The sequence below is a fragment of the Schistocerca cancellata genome, chromosome 1 (assembly GCF_023864275.1).
Source record: "Schistocerca cancellata isolate TAMUIC-IGC-003103 chromosome 1, iqSchCanc2.1, whole genome shotgun sequence".
Taxonomy (NCBI): domain Eukaryota; kingdom Metazoa; phylum Arthropoda; class Insecta; order Orthoptera; family Acrididae; genus Schistocerca; species Schistocerca cancellata.
The window spans coordinates 661052257-661071387 of NC_064626.1; the positions used below are offsets into that span (position 1 = coordinate 661052257).

A 19131-nucleotide genomic window follows, 5' to 3' on the forward strand; every position below is an offset into this window, starting at 1 on the left:
CGCAAAAGATTACTCTATTAAGAACTTGAGGGGAGTGATGAGGCAATGTCTGCAGTTATCTGGACTAAATGTGGTTACCTAGTCACACAAAGAATGCTACATGATAATACTGACTTTAGAGCTCTACTGGAACTGATCAGCACACAGCAGGCTCTGAGATTTTGAAGCATTCAGGGTGAGACAGTACGCACTGGAAATGCCTATGAAAACCTTTAACAACACATGCGGCTATGTGCACGTCCTGTCATAACACTAGCAGCAGAGTCAGTCGATGTTGTGACTACCAGGAGAGTCTCATTTGACAGTTGTGGGGGACATTGAGCCAGATGAGGTTTGCGGCAGTAATGGGTAGCAGCTTTGAAGTGCAAAGTATGAGAAATCCTGAGTGCAGTTCAGATAGTCAGAAACACAGACTACGTGGTGAGAAAAACCATTATTCGAATTGACCAGGGAAGGCAGTCGGCATGGTCGAACTACATGAATAAAGCAAATATGAAATAAGGCAAAAAGTAAATCAAACCAGTGACAGAGAAACCAGTCACATGGTTTTAAATATAAAAATTAGACGAGTATGTGAGTAAAGACATATTCTCTCTACATGATTAGTTTACAAGTTTTTAAACATTAAATATTTTGGATATAAAATGAGCTATGAAAATTAATAACTCACTAACACCTTAAGTGATTCAGGCAAATGTAGTGTCAGTGGATAGGACTCAGTGAGCACTATTGAACTGATCTAATAGATTTTCTGTGAATACTGCTTTTTTCAAATTACAGACTGGAATGTATATTCTGAGTAAGAAAAAGTGAATTTTCTAGTAAATAAAACATAATAAAAGTAGTGACAACATTAGTAAATACAGGTAATTAGAGATGTATGACTTTAATTAGTTCAATTATTTAATATTTATTATTGATTTAACAATGCAAATTAGCACCCATATGAACAAAGCATGTATTTGTGAGAAAACAATTAAAGCTACACGAAAAGTACAAGCAGCATTGGAAAGCTGATGAAGTTTGTGTACAAAATTATGTGTAAAATGAATATATAGTATGAAATTTATAGTTTATATATGTTTTCGATAGGCTCAGAATTAATATTAGTCAGTTTTGTAATAAGTCTTAATTATCTTATTACATGTGAAGAAAAACAACAACGAGGAAAGAACAGACTGCTAGTCACGACATAGAGGAGGTACTTGAGTCACAGATACGTACAATGAAAAAGAATGGTAAACTATTTGAGCTTCCAGACAAAGTCCTTGTGAAGCAAAAACAAACAAGCACAACTCACACAGGCACTGAGTCTGGACTGTGACTGCGTGTGACAAGAGCAGTAATTAAGCTGGGGTGGGTAGTGAGGGTGAGGAAGAGGCTTGGGACGGGGATAGCATGATAGGTGTGAGGGAAGCTGCTAGTACTGCCTATGGGAGCCTGCAAGGATGGTGGGGACAGGACAGAGCTGCTAGCGCAGTGTCGCGAGGCTGTGGTGGGTGGGGGGAGGGGAGTGGGAGAGGAGAGAAGTAGGCTATGTAGGTGAGTTAGCGGGATAGAAAATGTGTGTAGTAAGGGAGTGGGAGCAGGGAAGGGGATAGGTAAGTGAAGGACGTAGACTAACAAAGGCTGAGGCCAGGGGGGTTATGAGAAAAAAGGATATGTTGTAGCAAGAGTTCCCACCTCTAAAATTCAGAAAAGCCTACTCCAGGGATTGTTGAACAAGAAATTAGTGAATGCGGGAACTCAAACTACATCAAATAAGGATTTGTGTATGTTTCTGAATACAGATTGAAAGAAAGTGGCTTTGCAAATGTAAAAGAAAGTTGTCAAGAAATGGCAACATTATCCCAAGAATGTAATCAATAGGGCATCTGTTCTATTACTCAGTGTTACGTAAAATTGCTGAAACTACCAGACACATAATGCCACTGGTAGCATTCACTCTCTCTCCTACATTCCTAACTGAGGAGTTAAACAGTCAGAGCAATATATACGTAAACTGAAGTTGTCGGGTGTGCCATGAAGCATGCTGGGTACAATAAAGTTGGTAAGAGCAGTCTCCATAAAAACTAACAGGTCTGGATTTTAGGTCTGGTCCAATTTCAGTTTTACTGTGTGAGAATGTTTCAAAATAACATGCACAGCATTGCAGAGTGTCTAATCCATTTCTCCACTATACCCTCTCTTCCAGAAGTACTAGATCAGCAAGGTATAGAGCAAGGCTTCTGAGGAGTTTGAGCAAAAGTGTACCTATCAATAGCATATGATTTGGCAGTCCTCATGTAGTTTATAAAATGTAGAACTGATTATTTAACAAGTCCTAAATCATATGTGTTTGGAAATCACCTGTTGTGTCAGTTGACCCTAAATTTTACTTGTGTTCCCTTACAAAGATAAAGCAGTACTTTAGAGTGAACCATTTCAATACTAAATGCTTTGAAAATTTGAAGAATGAAATGGTTGTGAATAAAATGGTTCACCTCTACAGAGTAAAGTAAACTACACATGAATGAAAAGGAGATACAGTGTGATCTGGTGTAATCTGTGAATTTTATACAGATTATTCTTTGACGCATTATTCTTTTGCAATGGGCTGGACAGTAATGCTTACAGGAAATTGCATTATTTTCGAATGGATATACTTTAAGCTTTATAAAATTTATTGAATGATACACCATTACGTCGTACAGTGCTAGAAATGAATATTATAGAAAACTGCTTTATTTTTTACATAAATAATTATCATACTTTTACATAAGAAAGACTGTAACAATCCAACAATTACGTAAGACATACTGACATAGAAGATAAGATTTCTGGATGTGAAATAAATCAGGCTTCCCAATTGGCATTTCTTCTATACAAAATACATTTGGTTTCCAAAAACATTATATATATTTTGTAAAATCTATTTGATTGGTACAGATATTCATACGATTTTTAGGTGAAGTTCAAGAAGGAATGGCCTTCTGGATTACAAAATTTTTCATCATGTTTTCTTGATAATCACCACACACAATTATCAATTGCATATAATACAGTGGAACATTGTTTACACATACAAAGTGGGGCTGTAGGTCATCTGGGTTATATAAAACCTGGATAATCTGGAAAATTCGGAGGGGGGGGGGGGGGGGGGGAAAGTATAAAAAAAGTATATGGCAGGAGTTAAATGCCATAAACACTTAATTAAACTTATTTTCATGTAAAAACAAATTTAATATTATTTTCACATACATTCTGGCCAGTGTTTTGTACACTGAAATAATCAGCCGGTTTCCTTTAAGCCAGATTTGTATATCATTTATGCAGCATGATCCTGCAGGCATTTCATTAGTATTTATTCAGCCATAGTTGTTTCTGTCCAGCATTCCAAATGAACCATAATTTTGGCCAGGTGCATTGTTGCATATGAATCTATCATAATGTCTTCAGATTGAATGTCAACTTTGTCAATTAATTACACACCACTATCATCATTATCCAAGATAAAAAAATAGTGACAATTTTGTCATCTGAAATCATATGACAGAAAGAATCATTGTCATTTTGCAGCCAGCCTTTTACATCATTAACATCTACAACGGAGCACCCTGAAATGGCTGCAAATGCTTCAACAAACTCTGTTGAGGCAACATTGTCACCAGTTTCTTCACTCAATGTGCAAACTGCAGCAGTGAACACACAAACGGATGGCCATAGATTTTCCAGTAGTTCGTGATTGTTCACTCGGCAAAATAATCAAATGCACTTGCAGTCATATAAATGATGTCTTTGACATTTATAGATTGCAAAGAGTTATCACACTATTCCCCCCTCTTTTTCAGCAAGCTTACAAAGTAGGTGTCTTTTATACATATGCTTAATATTTTTCTGAACTCACTGGATGCAACAGTGCCATTGTGTTACATGATAGAAATCTGACTTTGAGGCCATCACTGACCTGTTCTTCTACACCCTGATGTGACAAATCATTATAGGGTAACAATATGGCCATTAGAGGCTGACAGTCTTCTTTTGGAAATTTTGTTACACTTAGCACAAAATTTTCGAAGAACCAGTTTTTAAAAACTAAACTGACTATCCCCAAATACTTTTGTGACTTACAAGAACTGTCAAGGATACACATGTTCTTATGTGTGGAGATTTTTTTGATTTCTTATTAACAGAGGAGGAATTTTATGTTCCATAAAAAAGGGATTTTATGTTCCATAAAACATTACTGTAAGCTATTATTGTAATAATGTCCTCTTTTATACACTTTTGCAGAGTCATCTGATCTGCAACTTCATTGGGTAGCATCTGATAAAAATATTGAGATTCGTCAGTGTTGTAAACTTCATTGGAGCCAAATTTTGAAATGTTTAGCAGTTACTGTATCCCCTGAACTGCTTTCACTAGTCACTGACAACTGGTGTGTTCAGTGACCGTCTTTCCACTTTTGTAACCATCCCTGGTTGTCTGTGAAGTTAGGATCACTTTTAGAAAGCTTCTTGTTTAAACTTTTTTCTACAACGCTGGGCAGGAAATCAGAACACCACTCTCCTTCTTTGCATCAAACCATACGAAAATATTGTCATATAGTGAATATTTCTTTGCATTTTTTTGTCATCCCAAGTGTCTCTAAACTGTCACTGACATAATTTTGAAAGAAAAGTCTTCAATTTCTCACAACCTGATATCGAAGTTCCATCACCAAATTCTTCAAAAATATTTTTAACAATACTTCTACAGGCATCCTATACAGCACATCTAACATTTTGTCAATAGAGACTAACACCATCTTTCTTTTCGATATAATGTTACATTTGCAACAATTGGGAAGGGGGGTGGGGGGGGGGGGGGGGGGGGGACACACAGTACTATGCAAATAAATGTTAACTTTTAACTGACAATGTGCTAGGCTCCATGTAGGGCAATTCGCTGAATATAAATTAGATTATTGTTGTCCATAATTGTTGGCACCATTACTTCCAGAGCATCAAATACAGTTACCATGAAAAATAGGAAGAGAAAAACAATGATTTGGATGAACTGGAGATCTGGATTCTACATCTAAATCTATACTTTGCAACCCACCATGAGGTGCATGCCAGAGGGTAGGTCCCTTTGTACCAGTTAATTAGGGCTTCTTTCTGTTCCATTCCTGTATGGAACACAGGAAGAATGATTCTTTGAATGCCTCTGAGCATGCAGTAATTATTCTGATCTTATTTTCATGATCCTTATGTGAGCAATACATAGGGGATTGTGGTATATTCCCAGAGTCACCATTTAAAGGCGTGTCTTGAAACTTTGTTAATAGACTTTCTTGGGATAGTTTACGTCTATCTTGAAGAGTCTTAAAGTTCAGTTCCTTCTGTGACACTCTCCCATGGATTAAACAAACCTGTGACTATTCATGCTGGCCTTCTCTGTATAAGTCCAATATCACCTGTTAGTCCTACCTGGCAATACTGTAGAACCGTTTGCACGAGTGATTTGTAAGCAATCTATTTTGCACATGGATTGCACTTCCCCAGTATCTTACCAATAAACTGAAGTCTACCATCTGCTTTACCCAAGACAGCCTATGTGATCATTCCATTTCATATCCCTACAGTGTGTTACATCCAGGTATTTAAATGAGTTGTCCAAATTCCAACAGTGACTCATTGCTATTAAAGTCATAGAATACTATGTTTTTTTCATTTTGTGAAGTACACAATTTTACATTTCTGAGCATTTAAAGCAAGTTGCCAATCTTTGTGCCACTTTAAAATCTAATCAAGGTCTGACTGAATATTTGTGCAGTTTGTTTCAGATAGTACTTCATTATAGATAACTGCATCATCTGCAAAAAGCCTGATGTTACTATTAACATTTTCAACAAAGTTGTTAATATACAACATGAACAGCAAGGGTTCCAACACACTTACCTGGGATACACCTAAAGGTACCTCTACATCTGATGGTGATTCTCCATCCACGATAACACACTGTGTCCTTCCTATTAATCACAGATGCATGCTAGACTCAAACTCAGGATGCCAATTGAGATGACTACAATTTCATTAAGTTGGTACTGATTAACATATGCAGTACAACAGGAAGCCACAAGTAAAACTTAAGATAAATAAAAGTGCTGTAACACAAGAACCATATACACTACAAGAACTACAATTATGATTTTATCTCAAAGCTGGTGGGAAAACGTTCATAAAATGGCAAGCAGAAAAAAACCATAAGTAACCACAGAGCAAACACACGAATGTTTATTTTCATCATGAGTTTCAATTGCAGCAATACCTGTACTGAAACAGAATCATGTACAAAAATGTTCTTCATATTGGCTCAAAATAAGCAAACCCTGAAGAACACATATATATCCCAAGGCACATGTGTTTTTTCTAACAGTAAAGTGGAAAAAAAAAAAAAATTCAAAAGCAACTGGAGGGTTGTCTCGATTCTTGTTTCTGTAGATTTAATGGAGTGAAAGGAAAGTTGTTGAAAGAAGAGCTACACAAATGATATCAAAGTCAGCTGAAATGAGTTAAAAGTCAAAGAACAACGTGATGGTTGGGTTATTTTTATTTTGTATGAGAGCTGTAATTTTTCGCAGCTTTACTGTATGGTTAAATGAAGACAGCGTCCTCTTGGATAAAATATTCTGGAGGTAAAATAGTCCCTCATTTGGATCACCGGGTGGGGACTACTGAGGAGAACGTCGTTATCAGGAGAAACAAAATTGGCATTCTACGGGTCGGAGCATGGAATTTCAGATCCCTTAATCAGGCAGGTATGTCACAAAATTTAAAAAGGGAAATGGATAGGTTAAATCTAGATATAGTGGGAATTGGTGAAGTTCGATGGCATGAGGAGCAAGACTTCTGGTGAGGTGAATATAGGGTTATAAATACAAAATCAAATAGGAGTAATGCAGGTGTAGGTTTAATAATGATTAAAAAAATAGGAGAGCTGGTAAGCTACTAGGAACAGCATAGTGAACGCATTATTGTAGCCAAGATAGACACAAAGCCCACGCTTACCACAGTAGTACAAGTTTATATGCCGATTAGCTCTGCAGATGACAAAGACACTGAAGAAATATTTGATGATATAAAAGAAATTATTCAGACAGTGAAGGGAAATGAAAATTTAATAGTCATGGGGGACTGGAATTTGATAGTAGGAAAAGGAAGAGAAGGAAAAGTAGAAGGTGAATATGGAGTGGGGGTAAGGAATGAAAGAGGAAGCTGGCTGGTAGAATTTTGTGCAGAGCATAACTTAATCATAGCTAACACTTGGTTTCAGAATCATGAAAGAAAGCTGTAAATGTGGAAGAGAGCTGCAGACACTTGAAAGTTTCAGATTGACTATATAATGGTTAGACAGAGGTTTAGGAACCAGATTTGAAATTCTAAGACATTTCCAAGGGCATATGTAGACTCTGACCACCACAATCTATTGGTAATGAACTGTAGATTAAAACTGAAGAAACTGCAAAAAGGTGGGAATTTAAGGAGATGAGATATGGATAAACTGAAAGAACCAGAGGTTGTAGACAGTTTCAGAGAGAGCATTAGGAAACAATAGACATGAACAGGGGAAAGAAATACAGTAGAAGAAGAATGGTTAGATTTGAGAGATGAAATAGTGAAGGCAGCAGAGGATCAAGTAGGTAAAAAGACAGAAGAAATATCGAATTTAATTGATGAAAGGGGAAAATATAAAATGCAGTAAATGAAGCAGGCAAAAAGCAATACGCACATCTCAAAAATGACATCGATATGGAATGCAAAATGGCAAGCAGGGATGGCTAGAGGACGAATGTAAGGGTGTAAAGGCTTATCTCACTAGGGGTAAGATATATACTGCCTACAGGAAAATTAAAGAGACGTTTGGAGAAAAGAGAACCACTTGTACCAGTACCAAGAGCTCAGACAGAAAACCAGTTCTAAGCAAAGAAGGGAAAGCAGAAAGGTCGAAGTATATAGAGGGTCTGTACGGGGGCAATGCTCGAGGGCAATATTATGGAAATGGAAGAGGACGTAGGTGAAGATGAAATGGGAGATATGTTACTGGGTAAAGAATTTGACAGAGCACTAAAAGACCTAAGTCGAGACAAGGTGACAACATTCTTTACAGCTACTGATAGCCCTGGGAGAGCCAGCTGTGACAAAACTCTATCATTTGCTGAGCAAGATGTCTGAGACACGTGAAATGCCCTCAGACTTCAAGAAGAATATAATAATTCCAATCCCAAAGAAAGCAGGTGTTGACAGGTGTGAAAATTACTGAACTATCACTAGTACATGCCGACCTTGGGAAAGATCAGTTTGGATTCCATAGAAATGATGAAACATGTGAGGCAATACTAACTCTACAACTTATCTTAGAAGATAGATTAAGGAAAGGCAAACCTAAGTTTCTAGCATTTGTAGACTTGGAGAAAGCTGTTGACAATGTTGACTGAAATACTCTCTTTCAAATTCTGAAGATGGCAGGAGTAAAATACAGGGAGTAAAAGACCATTTACAATTTGTACAGAAACCAGATGGCAGTTATAATAGTAGATGGGCATGAAAGGTAAGCAGTGGTTAAGAAGGAAGTGAGACAGGGTTGTAGCCTATCCCCGACATTATTCAATCTATATATTGAGCAAACAGTAAAGGAAACAAAAGAAATATTTGGAGTAAGAGTTAAAATCCATGGAGAAGAAACAAAAACTTTGAGGTTTGTTGATGACATTGTAATTCTGTCAGAGACAGCAAAGGACCTGGAAGAGCAGTTGAACGGAATGGACAGTGTTGTCAAAGGAGGATATAAGAGGAACATCAACAAAAGCAAAACGATGATAATGGAATGTAGTCTAATTAAATCAGGTGATCTTGAGGGAATTACATTAGAAAATGAGACACCTAATATAGTAGATGAGTGTTGCTATTTAGGGAGCAAAATAACTCTTGATGGTCGAAGTAGAGAGCATATAAAATGTAGGCTGGCAATGGCAAGAAAAGCATTTCTGAAAAAGAGAAATTTATTAACACCGAGTACACATTTAAAAAAAAAGTGTCACAAAGTCTTTTCTAAAAGTATTTGTATGGAGTGTATCCATGTATGGATGTGAAACATGGACGATAACTAGTTTAGTGAAGAAGAGAATAGAAGCTTTCGAAATGTGATGTTACAGAACAATGCTGAAGATTAGATGGTAGATCATGTAACTAATGAGGAGGTACTAAATAGAACTGGGAAGAAGAGGTATTTGTTGCACAACTTGACTAGAAGAAGGGGTCAGTTGGTAGACATGTTGTGAGGCATCAAGGGATAACGAAGTTAGTACTGAAGGGCAGCGTGGAGGGTAAAAATTGTAGAGGGAGACCAAGAGATGAATACACTAAGCGGATTCAGAAGGATGAAGGGTGCAGTAGTTACTTGGAGATGTAGAAGCTTGCACAAGATAGAGTAGCATGGAGAGCTACATCAAACCAGTCTCTGCACTGAAGACCACAACAACAACATGAGAGAGCAGTAAAATATTACAAGAGACAGCAAGAAAAATTTGGAGAACTGTTTTATAGTGGTACAAGGGTTGTACATTACACCTAATAGCTTCTAATTGGGTAACTCACAGACATCAGTTCAAAGAAGGAACTGTAGAACTACAATATCCTGAGGGCACGGAAGTTTTGGATTTCCTTGAAATCAAACTTTCAAGGATCATGTCAAAATGGAAACAACCACAGAAGTTAGCTCTCTCTCTCTCTCTCACTCTTTCTCCAGAACATTTTGATCGTGAAACAGAACCCACAAAATGCCAATGAACAGTGACAAGGGTTCTACTAATGTCAGTACTAAATGTCAAATGACTAGCAGGGATACTCACGTCACATGGAAGCTTCCATACCTTTAAGTTAGGCAATCATTCTGAATGGTATTGTTTGTTGCTCTGAACTGACAAATTCTGCAATGTGGTCTGCCTAACTCAACCAACAGCAATTTCTTCCACTTACATATTGTTTATCAGAGCAGTTTACCCTACCAGCAGTGGTCATTATAATTGTAGTGCCTGTATAACTTAACGTATAAGTGTTTGTTGCTTAAGACCCCAATGATCTGACAGTGATCAAGCACAGTGAAATCTCATGTCTTGCCAATCATGGGTATTTGATTGGACAATGCTACAATAGCCTGCAGTTGGTCTATTTTAGTGTAGATGTGACTTCTTCTCAGTCAGGCAACAGAATAACAAAACTCAAATGAGAGAAAGATAAATTAATGACATCTTCAAAATTCTGCTATGATCTTTCCTTTAGTCTGACACAGTACAAGTGTAAGCTGCAGACACTGTACAAATAAGCTGCTAAACTGATGGTTAACAAGAGTAATCTGAATCTCTTGCAAATCTTAAAATGTATGGAAGAGTACAAACCTAAAAACCATGTACTTAGTTTTCAACTAAACTGTGCTTTCTATACACACACACACACACACACACATCCACCAGCACATATATATAATTTTTTTACATTTTACATTGTGTGTTTCTGTACCTTCTTATGGGAGAAGTGAAGTGAGTGTAGACCGGTACAGCCAAACCATAATGGAAAAAATCCTCCCTCTGCTGCATTCCACTTGGAAAGTAGACAGCTTGATTCATGCAACGGGTGGCCAGAATACGCAGCATTGTATTCAAATAAGGGTTGGCAGGATTTACTGCTGTATCCAGAGATGTTGCCAGCTCTTTTCCACACGATGTCTTTAACTCAAATCCCTTAAAATAAATAAATAAATAAATAAATAAAAAATAGGTTAATAACATTGCGAGAATTCATCACTCTTACACACATGGAAGGGAAAGGGGGGGGGGGGGGTGTACATAAAACTAAATAAATGGGACTTCTTTAAAATCAATTACTGCAGTTATTATAATGTATACCACTCTATGAAGTTTCCACAAAAGCACTAAGGGAATGGGGCTTTTAAACAGCTTTCCAGTTTGTTCCGAATTATTATCTCCTACTATACAAACATTACAGAAGCTCTTCTCACTACTTTGTTGGATACCACTTCTGGAAGTAAGTACCGTATTTACTCGAATCTAAGCCGCACCTGAAAAATGAGACTCGAAATCTAGGAAAAAAAAATTTCCCGAATCTACGCCGCACCTGGAATTTGAGACTCGAAATTCAAGGGGAGAGAAAAGTTTTAGGCCGCATCTCCAAATCGATTGCTATGCGTCAGGTGCTCCGTCCGTATTTATATGGGTACCCTTCCTTTTCACGTGCTTTGTCTGGTTTGAATTGATTGCTTATTTTTCTTTGATCTGATAAGTGCCGTTTTCTTTGTTATAGGTGTTTACGTCACTCTAAGCTGAAAATCCATTACTGTACTGTGTCATGCATTGTTTGTCGCATTCTGATAGTGCGTGTTTACGGCCTGTGCGCGCTACCACCACTTACAATTTTCTCATTAGCAAAACAATGGCAAGAGACTGCTATTTGTTGTTACTTAAACTGCTGCTTTCTTCGATAATGATCAACAAGAACCAAATAATAGACTGTGTATGATAGAAGATGTTCTGAAGGAGAGTTTAGGGAAAATTTTTCTCCATTTGAAAATCTTTGCAGGTGCCTCCTTAGTACATTACATTCTGCACAGAAATTATAGTCATCTTAGATTTAAAAATCTAGTCAATTGCCGTATATACGATTATAAACATGACATGATATGTACATTCTTCCGCGTATGCTGTTGTCTCAATCTAGTTTCGTAGTTTATTAGGCAGACAGGATTTAAATGAGATGGCAGCAAACACGAAACAATACATGGCAAAATGTTTATATTCGTATTATTCTTATGGTGAAGAGAATACTGCATGTGATTCACAATTCATAAAAGTTCCTATTAGCAACCATCTCTTCTCTCAGGTAAGAAAAAATTCAGAACGTAGAGTTGGCCATATTGACAAACATCCCAAACAGTCTTGCCAGTCGGATTTTCGTAGTACATTTAAATGCTCCTACATTCGAAGATGAACTATACGGAATTTGTATTTACTTCGTTGGATAATGTATGAAAATGCAGTGGTCGAAACTCGGGGCGGAGAAAAAAAGCTCGTCTTCCAACTTTTTTTTAATTTATTTGCTGACGCAGAGGTTTTGGCGCCAGTATTTATCTTTGTGCCTATAAAGCATGCCTGTGTAGCGCTACATATATTCGACGGCAGAAGTTAGTTGTGGCGGCACCCACCAACATTTTTCAGAACTTCCGCTTGCTTTGCACTCGATTCTAAGCCGCAGGCGATTTTTTTGATTACAAAAACCGGAAAAAAAGTGCGGCTTAGATTCGAGTAAATATGGTATGCCAAGAAATAATATGCCACGGTCTATGGCTGTTTTGCAGTAGAGAATATGTGGAAGTAGTATGGAAGGTGTCTAGCCACTGCCAAGAAGTAGACAGTGCTTTAAATGAAATTGTCAGTGATGTTATCAGATGCCTGAGGCCTACACTTGTCCTCACAATTTACCCACTTGTGGCCACAGCGCTACCAAATATCACATGCAAAGTAGTCAGTGAAACAGAGAAAAATCAGAAAATTCAACCACAGCACCAAACAGCTCCAACTTGTTGTAAGTCAAGGACGAGCTTTATCCAACAGACAGTAATGCTAGAAGGCTTACCTGAGACCTCCCACCAATCTGCATGGTGATACTTTCTGCAAAAAATATAAACCTGTGCCTCAAAGGGGAAGTCACACAGGCAGCAACAACAGCATAGTACATGATGATAAAATGCAAAGTAAACACTATTAAGTGGAGCTACTTTGATAATGACCAGTGTGCATGGGGAGAAACACGCAATGATTGAACATTTACTCATGTGCTCATGGGTGGAGTTTGTTTGCACAGTGGAAGATCTGTTTTTGTGCAATAATAAGGCCATTGAAGCTGCAGAGTTTTGGATGAGGAGAATTTAGATATTCTCGCTTGGACACAGAAAATAACGTAGTACGGGTTGTTTCAAGACTTAACTGTTCAGTGCTGAGTATGCTATTGTGAAACTTTCTGGCTCATTGCAACTGAAGGCTAAAATGGAACTTAAACTCTTGTCTTCTGAGGGAACTGCTATTGCCAACTGAGGTATCTAGGTAAGTCTTACGGTACAGCTGAGAGCTCCATCTTTCAAAAACTTGCTCTAACTTTCTCACTTCTATCAAAGGGTTAAAAGGGAAATGGAATTTAGAGCAGTGTTAAAAACATTTCTACTTAATACATGCTTTTATGATTTTTAGCTTACAAAAGTACTAGCCATTCTGGAAACCGCTGAGTAGGGTACTGTCTTTGCTTTGTGTGTGTTTTACATGACAATGGTCCTACTCCTGGTCTTCTGTTTTCTCTGTTCCAGGTACAGCTGAACATGCAACAGCTAAATCTACATAGACACTCTGCAAGCCACTGTACAGCGCGTGGCAGAGGGTACCATGTACCACTACTAGTCATTTCCTTTCCTATTCCACCCGCAAGTAGAGTGAGGGAAAAAAACCACTGTCTACATGCCTCTGTATGAGCCATAATGTCTTGTACCTTATCGTTATGGTTCTTACGTGCAATGTATGCTGGCTTCAGTAGAATTCAAATTCCATATCTCTGAATTTTCTCAAAAGTGTTTCACAAAAAGAACATTGCCTTCCCTCCAAGGAATCCCATTTGAGTTCCTGAAGTATCTCCATAAGGCTAACATGTTGTTCAAACCAACCAGTAACAAATCTTGCAGCCTGTCTCTGAATTGCTTTGATGTCTTCCTTCAATCCGACCTGTTACAGATCCCAAACATTACAGCATTACTCAAGAATAGGTCACACCAGCATCCTATATGCAGCCTCCTTTACAGGTGAACCACTCTTTCCTAAAATTCTCCCAATAAACCGAAGTCAACCATTCACCTTCCCTACCACAGTCCCCACATGCTCATGCCATTGTGTATTGCTTTGCAACATTCTGCCCAAAATTTAAACAACTTGACTGTGTCAAGCAGGACACTAGTAATAATGTATTCCAACATTACAGATTTGTTATTCCTACTCATCTGCATTAACTTACATTTTTCCACATTTAGAGCTAGCTGCCATTCATCACACCAACTAGAAATTTTGTCTAAGTCATCTTGTATATTCCTACAGTCACTAAACTTCCACACCTTACAGTAAACCACAGCATCATCAGCAAACAACAACAAATTGCTGCCCACCAAATTACTTACGCTTATACAGAACAATAGTGGTCCTATCACACGTCCCTGGGGCACTCCTAATGATACTCTTGTCCCTGATGAACACTCACCATCGAGAACAACATACTGGGTCCTATTGCTCATGAAGTCTTCAAGCCACTCATATTTGTGTACTTATTCATATGCTTGTACCTATGTTACCGCCCTGCAATAAGGCACTGTGCCAAATGCTTTCCGGGAATCTAGAAATATATAATCTGCTTGTTGCCCCACACCTGAAGTGAGTCTGAAATAAGAAGACTAACAAAGAGTTACGAATAAAGTTGGCAGGAAACCATACGTTTACGACAAAATTTGTGTACCTATAATACAACTATTTATAATTTTTATGGCTTGAGCTATTTGAAGTTTTTAGATATGTCTGACATATTGAAAGCTTCTCTTACTAACTCGATATTGAGCAGGCTGGTGCAGTTTCAAGGTACTGGGCTTGCATTCAGGCAGTGCAGGGTTCAAACTCCTACCCGAGCATCCAGACTTGAGCTCCCTGTGGTTTCCTGAAACTGTTATGATGAATTCCAGGATGGTTCCATTATAAAGGCCACGTCTCATTTGCTACACCGTCTTTGTTCTATCCAACCCAGTTTTGTCTATAAGTGGAACTATTTCTGTGATGTATATACAGGGTGTTTCATCAAAGTATTTATGACATACAGGATATTTCATCAAGGTATTTCTGACAAATGTCTAGGGGTGATAGATCACATAACAGGGGACAACTCTTGTTAGAGACAAAATGTTTCCCAATGATGCCAGGTACAGTTTAAGACTGGTTATGGCCTGAGAGACGGCAGATTGTATGCACTCTTCGGTGTTAATATGCAATATGCGTTGGCTATAATCCAGTCGTTTGCTCAGTGTGAACAGCAGTAGGTAAGGTACACAAATGAGGATCCTGATTTGCTTCTAAAATATCTTTCTCCACTTAAAAACACTCATTCTTATTGTTATCCTGTTGAAAATCACTCTTTATCAAATTACAAAGGTAGGTAGCATGCTGTACACCTGGTTAATAAGGGAAGCGGCAGTGAAAATTTTGTCTCTAACAGAATTTGTTCTTCATGACGTGATCTATCACCCCTAGACATTTCTTGCAAAGACACTGAAAAATCCTGTAGATATTCCTGTAATGCATCTGACAAGTCCTATACAATTACATTAACTAGTCAAAGGATAAAACAAAAATTCAATAAATAAATTAATGAAAAACTCCATGAAGAACAATACCACTGGAACTGGATCACTAGCAGAATTAGACAGTAATTACATACTCTTGGAGGAACCAGGCAACTATTAGCTGAAACGGTGTATTGAAACGATGTGAAACCATAACAAAGTAAGTTAGATCTACATTTGAAACCAGCTTCTCCTGATTATGAGGCTAGTGTTCTAACACTATACATAATTACTCCATAATAGCTTTAACAGCACAGTTACTGTCATTAAAATGTACTTACTAGAACACTTCCTGCTTTTACAAGAGGCTCAAAATTTGCTGGAGCAGGCTCAGGATGACGCCGCAACATTGCACACTCAGGGAACTCTTCCAGGATCTTTTCTGCTACTGATATGTTAGCCAACAACATGAATTCCTCCACCATTGAATTTGTTTCAAGCAGCTGTTTGGCTTTCACATCTATTGGATCATGAGTCTCACTATCAATATTGAAGCGTATTTCAGGAGAAGCAAGGACGAGTGCGCTGTAAAAAAAAAAGTGGGCTAGTATGTAATGCTGCTTTCATTTAGCTGAGTTCTTACACAATGTTTCTTACAATATCTAATAAGTAAAATTATAAGAACACATACACTGTAATTTTTAACTTTATATAATAAAAATACATTTTTAATTAAGTTATCATTATTACTAGGTGCTTAAATTATAATTATATATTTGCACACATTTTACAAATCTCAGCTTACATATAATATCTGAGCTGAGGCCTTTTCAATTGTGGTATGAGACTGCATTATATCAGAACTCTTGAAACATTATAAAGAACTTTGTGCAATAACAACAAACAAAAGTATCACAAAAATTAGTGCAAAGGTACTGAATAGCAAAGCATATTGGTTTACAAAATTTTTGTATTATATTCCTTGGTAATAAGTTAGTTGAGAATGCATCAGTTTACGGAGATGTAAGCCATAACAATAATTCTCAAAGCATCAATTACAACAACACACTTTGTTGACCAAGAAATAATACAATGATACTGACTTTTCGTGCAGCTCAGTAAGTAAGTGATCAGCCATATAATGAAAAGTTCAAGATTCAATCCCCAGCTGGTCGTAGAATTTTTCCTGCCACTTAGCGCATCTCTCTTGCATGTGAAAATGTGAAAGTAAACTACGGAGTCCACACTAAACTGCAGGTCCTCTTATAGCTGGCTTACCCAGTCAGTTGGAAGGATGGATGAAAAGAAGAGTATTCAGGCTCCAACAGAGCAACACCTACTAAAGAACTGTGGATTGAGGACAGCTTGACTTTACTTTACGGAATTTTCATTGCCTAAAGTGTGTAATTATCTATTTGCAAAAGTTGTTCAGCGTGTATTCACAAAATATGATATATTCTTCTCAACTCCACACAGTTCTGTAAGAATCACACTCATTTTATTTGCATAATTTGGAATATTTTTTATGATCATTTCTTCGGCTTATGTTTTGATTATGTAAGAAACCATACTATTGTCAACCGAACCCATCTTTTTTTCTTTTTTTAATTATGAATTAATCTTCATCTCACTGCTATAAACTCACAGTTTATGTAGGAGTCCAGCAATAAGCTGGTGTTCCCCTTTACACCACAATGCCCTGAATCTAGCTTGGGTCTCAGCCCACAGGTGTGAGCCCAGATTTGGGTGCCTGTGTGATAACTGGGTTAATACGGTACATGTAGATGGCAGATCTGGGTTCTTTGTATCGAGCACAGAAGATCAAATAATGTAACTGTACAGAATTTTGGCCGGGCTACTTCTCTTGACGAGGACTGAGAAAGCTGGTGAGGGCTTCCTCTAATGGGATTGTTTAAATGCTCTGCCAGTCCACTCTACCTCAGAACTGACACTCTGGAAATGTGAAAATCTTCAGATGCTCTGTCACTGTGCTGGCACACCTGTTTAAAAGTGGAAGGTGTAAATTGGGAGCCATACTTGGACACAATTCATGTAAGGAACACCCTCTTTATAAAGAAAATTGGAGCCAAAGCTGTTACTGAACATGCCCAACAAGTGTGCCATATACAGAAAATTAGATATATGTCGACCATGATTAATCATTTTGCTCCTTGACAACACATCGCAAAAATCCATGTGAATTCTCTCTCATTGTTGCTCTGGTTAGGCCAGCAGTTCTCCAACAAATAATGTGCCACCTGAATAAAATCTTACTTAATAAGCAACACTATGAAAAACAAGTAGCACGAATATTACACAGAACCAAAAACAATGCATACAGCACCCATACAGTAACTATACAATCAAGATTCAAAAAAGAAAACAAACAGAAGGTAAAAAAAACCACAGGGTTACACAATCAACACTTGCACTACAGTCCACACAATCTCAGAGAACATAAACAATGGTGACAAAGAGTATCAAAATGAAATGGTACACAATAATATACACACAGGACAGCAAATTTACTGAGGAAATCAGGCTTACACATAACATACAGAACAAGAAGGACACTCCAATAATACTTCCACACACTAATTTACAATTACAGTACCGATTGCTGCTTGGTCCCGCATGTCCTGACTTTGCCCCGCACCCTTTGAGGCTGTTGCCCTTTCTGTACTTGTCCGAGGCCATCTAACCTAAAAAACTGCCCAGTCCACGCCACACAACCCCTGCTACCCGTGTAGCCACTTGCTGCATGTAGTGGGCTCCTGACCTATCCAGCGGAACCCGAAACCCCACCACCCTATGGCGCAAGTCGAGGAATCTGCAGCCCACACGGTTGCAGAACCGTCTCAGTCTCTGATTCAGACCCTCCACTTGGCTCCGTACCAAAGGTCCGAGTCAGTCCTGTCGATGATGCTGCAGATGGTGAGCCCTGCTTTCATCACGCTAGTGAGATTGGTAGTCTTCACCAAATCAGATAGCCCGCGGAAGCCAGAGAGGATTTCCTCTGATCCATAGTGACACACATCATTGGTGCCGACATGAGCGATCACCTGCAGATGGGTGCGCCCTGTACCCTTCATGGCATCCGGAAGGACCCTTTCCACTTCTGGAATGACTCCCCCCCGGTATGCACACGGAGTGCACATTGGTTTTCTTCCCCTCCCTTGCAGCCATATCCCTAAGTGGACCCGTTACATGCCTGACGTTGGAGCTCCCAACTACCAGTAAGCCCACCCTCTGCGACCGCCCGGATCTTGCAGACTGAGGGGCAACCTCTGGAACAGGACAAGCAGCCAAGTCCGGCTGAAGATCAGTATCAGCCCCCTGCCACACCTTGAGACGGCCTCCCACTCTACCACAGGTGAGGGGTCAGCTTCAATGTGAGCAGCATCCCAGGCAGCCACAGCCGTAGTCCGATCGGGGGATGCGTGGGACGAGCTGGCCGTCCCCGACAAACCCCCATCCGGTCCCTCACAGTGATGCCCATTGGCAACAGCCTCAAGCTGTGTGACCGAAGCCAACACTGCCTGAAGCTGGGAGCGAAGGGATGTCAACTCAGCCCGCATCCGAACACAGCAGTCCCTATCCATGCTAAATACTGTTGTGCAAAGAATGTCTGAACTAATCTACAGAGAGCACAAACAATTCAACACAAAATTTAAACGGTTATTAAAATACAAGATGCCTAGTAAATGCAGTAATGCTGCTACTTGCACACTGCTGACA

At 38.6% G+C, this 19131-nt stretch overlaps 1 protein-coding gene across 1 annotated transcript in view; it reads right to left on the reverse strand.

Moving 5' to 3' along the window:
- LOC126183676 (exosome complex exonuclease RRP44) overlaps positions 1–19131 on the reverse strand; it is a 149922-nt gene that overhangs the window by 42062 nt on the left and 88729 nt on the right. The window contains exons 13-14 of the mRNA XM_049925843.1: positions 15735–15978; positions 10539–10759 (exon numbers count right to left, since the gene is read on the reverse strand). Of these exons, the coding sequence (XP_049781800.1) occupies positions 10539–10759; positions 15735–15978 (465 nt within the window). The remainder of the gene's footprint in view (positions 1–10538; positions 10760–15734; positions 15979–19131) is intronic.